Below are 4,177 nucleotides of genomic sequence, written 5' to 3' on the forward strand. Positions count from 1 at the left end.
CTCTACTCTACTCTACTCTACTCTACTCTACTCTACTCTACTCTACTCTACTCTACTCTACTCTACTCTACTCCACTCCACTCCACTCCACTCCACTCTACTCTACTCCACATTCTACTCTACTCTACTCTACTCTACTCTACTCTACTCTACTCTACTCTACTCTACTCTACTCTACTCTACTCCACATTCTATTCTATTCTATTCTATTCTATTCTATTCTATTCTATTCTATTCCATTCTATTCTATAGATGTTTTCTCCCAGGGCGTTTCTGCTGCTCTGCCAAGGCTTCCAGGGCTGATGATGAAGGGGATGGGGCAGCAACAGCTGCAAGCAGGGGGGTAGTTCAAGCTGTGCTCTCCCTTGGCAGAAGACGTGGAGCTGAACAGCTGAACTGTCTTGTGGCGCTGGGGAGCCATTCTGTCCACAGCCCTCTGTTCCCCCCTCCAAAAAGCTAAGCCCCAGCAGCTGCTGACTGGAGCCGGGAGCCACATCTCCAAGACAGGCAATGGGGAGGGGGGAGGGAATGTCTACTGCTTGAACCACCCCCCCTGCTTGCAGCTGTGCTCCAAACTTCTACATCAAGAGATGCCTTGCAGCAAAACTGGGTTCAGGGAGCTGTCTCTGGAAGGGAGCTGGATAAAGCTTCCCTGGCTTGTGAGTGGGGTTTCCCTTTCTTTGTGACATGACATTTTCTTGCTGTCAGCAGGAAATGAGTGAGGAGTGGAGCAGGGGTGGGTTCTGGCTTCTTCTACTGCTGGTTTGCTCAGGGACATGCTTCGGGCGCGTGCCTGCTTGATGCACACTATACACGCATGCACAGTAGGAAGAATGCTGTGCATGCACAGAAGAAAAAAACCCAACATGGTGGCATCTATGGCAGGGGCGTGGCTGGCCGAGTTACTACCTACTTGGCCAAACCGGTCTGAACTGGTAGGAACCCACCTCTGGAGTGGACTGAATGCAGATGGGTCCATCCTCTGCAAATCTTCTCCATTGTGCCCTCCTGCTGCATTAATTTTTACTCTCTCTTGTTTGTTTGATGATCCAACCATTCAAAACATCCCATTTTGTATCAGTGGCTTGATTTGATCCACTGTATCTTGGGATAACCATCCTCTTCCTCAATTCAACCAGAAGTGGTTGTCACCCAACCCTCCACTCCAGAGATGGTATTCAGCAGTTTCTGACAGGTTCTGGAGAACCAGTAGTGGAAATTTTGAGTTGTTCGGAGAACAAGCAAATGCTACCTCTGGCTGGCCACAATCCATATATTCTCTGCCTCCCGAGTCCCAGCTGATTGGGTGGGATGGGGATTTTGCAGTAACTTTCCCTGGAGTGGGGAGGGAATGGAGATTTTACAGTATCCTTCCCCTGTCATGCCCACCAAACCATGCCACACCCACCAAGCCACACCTACAGAACTGGTAGTAAATTTTTTTGAATTCCAACACTGCTCCACTCATCTGCCTGCTCACCTCCAAACCTGTTCTCCCTCCAAGCGCCTAGTCCATCTGAACTCTCTCTCTCTCTCTCTCTCTCTCTCTCTCTCTCTCTCTCTCTCTCTCTCTCTCTCTCTCTCTCTCTCTCTCTCTGTTTTGTGTTTGTGTCTTTTCTAGTTGACAAGCCTGACTGGACTTGATGTACTGCATCTCTCTCCCACCTCTGTCCCCAGTGGAAGAGAAGAGAAGATAAACGCAGGTGCACTCAGAACAAAAATAATTTGGGGTTCAGTTAAGCTAGGTGGGGACAATTTATGAACTTCCGAAAATTTTACAAACCATCCAGACTTTGAAATTATAGATTACGGAGTAATAGAGTTGGAAGGGACCTTGTAGGTCATCTAGTCCAAATGGCAAAATAGCTTGAATTTTAACAAGTAATCTACTCTATCCACCCACTTCTAAGAACTTCCATCTTGATGAGTTGATGAACTCCATCTTTCCCACCTTCTCTGTCTTCTCTTTAAGTTGTTTCATTGTGGCTGGATCTTCTTTCTGTCAAGTTCAAACCATGATTTTGCAGCCATTCCTGCTTTTCAGCTTGCAATGGAATTGGGGGGGGGGGGGGGGAGAGGGAGAGCCACTTTTGGAATGCCAGTTTCAGGTGGCAACAAGAAATCATACTGTGGGAACCAAGGTAATCTAACCAGATGTTTGGCAAAGATCTGGACAGTTTCCATAACAATACTTGGACATCTAATTGGACAACGTAGCCTGGGCTAATTGCGGGGGAGGGAGTTTCTATTCTTTGATTGTGTGAAAAATGCAGGAATTAAATAGAGTTGGTTTTGTTTTCAATCGGTGCTGATATGATGCACCATATTTTTCAGAGTATAAGACCCACCTTTTTCCTTCAAAAAAGAGGCTGAAAATCTGGGTGCGTCTTATATGCTAAATACAGCTTTTTTGCCTCTTGAAACCCCACCCCCTTCACCAAAATGGCCCTACAGAGCCTTTAGGAGCTTTCAGAGTGCTCCTGGGGGCTGGGAGGGCAGAAATGAATGAAAAATGGGCCATTTTTTGCTCAATTTTGCCCCCAGCCTCCAGGAGCACTCTATAAGCCTCCTAAAGGCTATGCATGCCCTTTTTTTGACAAAGGGGACAGTTTTTGTGAAAAACAGGCCGTTTTTTGCTTGTTTTTGCCCACCCCACACCCAGGAGCACTCTATAAGTCTCCTAAAGGCTATTCATGCCCTTTTTTTGAAGAAAAAAAAATGAGACCGTTTTCGCGACCGTTTTTGGGAGCTCTGCAGAGTGCAAAAACTTTTTTTTAAAAAAATTGCTTCTTCAAAATCTTGGTGCGTCTTATACTCCGGTGTGTCTTATATTCCAAAAATATGGTACTCTATAAAGTTTTGCACTCAGTGATTGGAATGTCTCGACAGTGCTTGCTTGCTCGGGTTCATCCGTTGGAACCTTGACACTTTCCCTTCCTGTTTTCTAGGGTTGTTGGGATGAACAACTCCACTGTTGTGGGACTGGCGGATGTCCAGTGTCAGCTCAATGATCCCCTGCAGTTTGTCGTAGTGCCAGCCACTTATTGCCTGGTGTTATGTGTGGGATTGCCCGGCAATGTGGCAGCCTTGCTTGTTTTCCTTCAGAATGGACGAGTCAGGAAAGCCATTCGCATCTACCTCCTCAACCTCACCTTGGCCGATATCTTCTTCAACCTCACCCTGCCCTTCTGGATCACCTACTACCTAGCTAAAGGACACTGGAGTCTGCCAGAAGTCTTCTGCCGCTTGGCTGGTGCCGTCTACTATCTGTCCACCTACAGTGCCATGGCCTTCATGACCTTGATCAGCCTGAACCGATACTGTACGGTGGCAAAGGTAGAACTGGTCCTGAACCGGCCCCAGGGGGCACTGATCAGCTGTGTGATGGCCTGGATTTTGTGCCTACTTTGTGCCGTTCCTTCATTGACTAAGCAGCAAACCCACCAGGGAGAGTCCACCAGCTTAAAATGCTTTGAACAGCACTCGGGCCAGAGGACCTATGCCTATGCTATGGTGGTCATCTTCACTCTGTCTTTCTTGGTTGTGTTGGGGACCTACTTGTCTATCATGAGGACACTGTCCGCTGCAGCTGGCACATGTCAAGGTGGCCACCGGCGCAGAGCACGTGCCATGGTGCTGGGCATGCTCTTAGTGTTTGTGGTCTGTGTGGCACCTTATCACCTCTCCTTGGTTCCTTGGGTCTCTGGCCATATGTCGGGTTTGGCCTGTAGCCCTCCATCATTCTTGGATAACCTTCACATGTTGAGTGTGGCTCTCCTGAGCCTGAACAGTTGCATTGACCCTCTGATCTATTGCTTCTCCATCAAACGCTTCAGGGCTGACTTATGGACAATGGTGCAAAAGACCGCCAGCTGCCATCCCGTCTCTTCATCTCTGCCTCCACCTCTGCCAACACCGTCAGAAAATCGAGTTCCACCCAACCTCAGGTCTTCTTCTTTAACCTCTTTATAATTGGGAGGATGTTGTGGCCTGCCCGCGGCCTGCAGAGCTGGCAGCAGATTCAGACAGTGAGGAGGTTGGGGAGGAAAATGGACCAGTCCTGGAGTCTGGGAAAGGCTCAGACAAGGGCTTTGCATCAGAGGAAGAGAGGGGGCCTAGGCCAACTGGTAGTTATTTGCTGCTTTCGGAGCCTCCGGAGCCTCCAGAGTCTGACATC

The 4,177-nt window shown here is 48.4% G+C and overlaps 1 protein-coding gene across 1 annotated transcript; it reads left to right on the forward strand.

The window, feature by feature from the left end:
* Positions 1-2,958: 2,958 nt before the first annotated feature.
* LOC106548658 (platelet-activating factor receptor-like) lies at positions 2,959-3,972 on the forward strand. The gene has a single exon (XM_014066085.2). It carries the CDS (start codon positions 2,959-2,961, stop codon positions 3,970-3,972), a length of 1,014 nt encoding a protein of 337 aa, XP_013921560.2.
* Positions 3,973-4,177: the final 205 nt, after the last annotated feature.

This window comes from Thamnophis sirtalis, unplaced genomic scaffold (assembly GCF_051295495.1).
Source record: "Thamnophis sirtalis isolate CommonGarterSnake01/CBP01778 unplaced genomic scaffold, rThaSir2_p1.2 scaffold_13, whole genome shotgun sequence".
In the NCBI taxonomy this organism is placed as follows: Eukaryota; Metazoa; Chordata; class Lepidosauria; order Squamata; family Natricidae; genus Thamnophis; species Thamnophis sirtalis.

What these genes read in the sequence shown, in the direction of transcription:
- LOC106548658 (XM_014066085.2), top strand. Translation starts at nt 2,959, where the DNA reads ATGAACAACTCCACTGTTGTGGGACTGGCGGATGTCCAGTGTCAGCTC.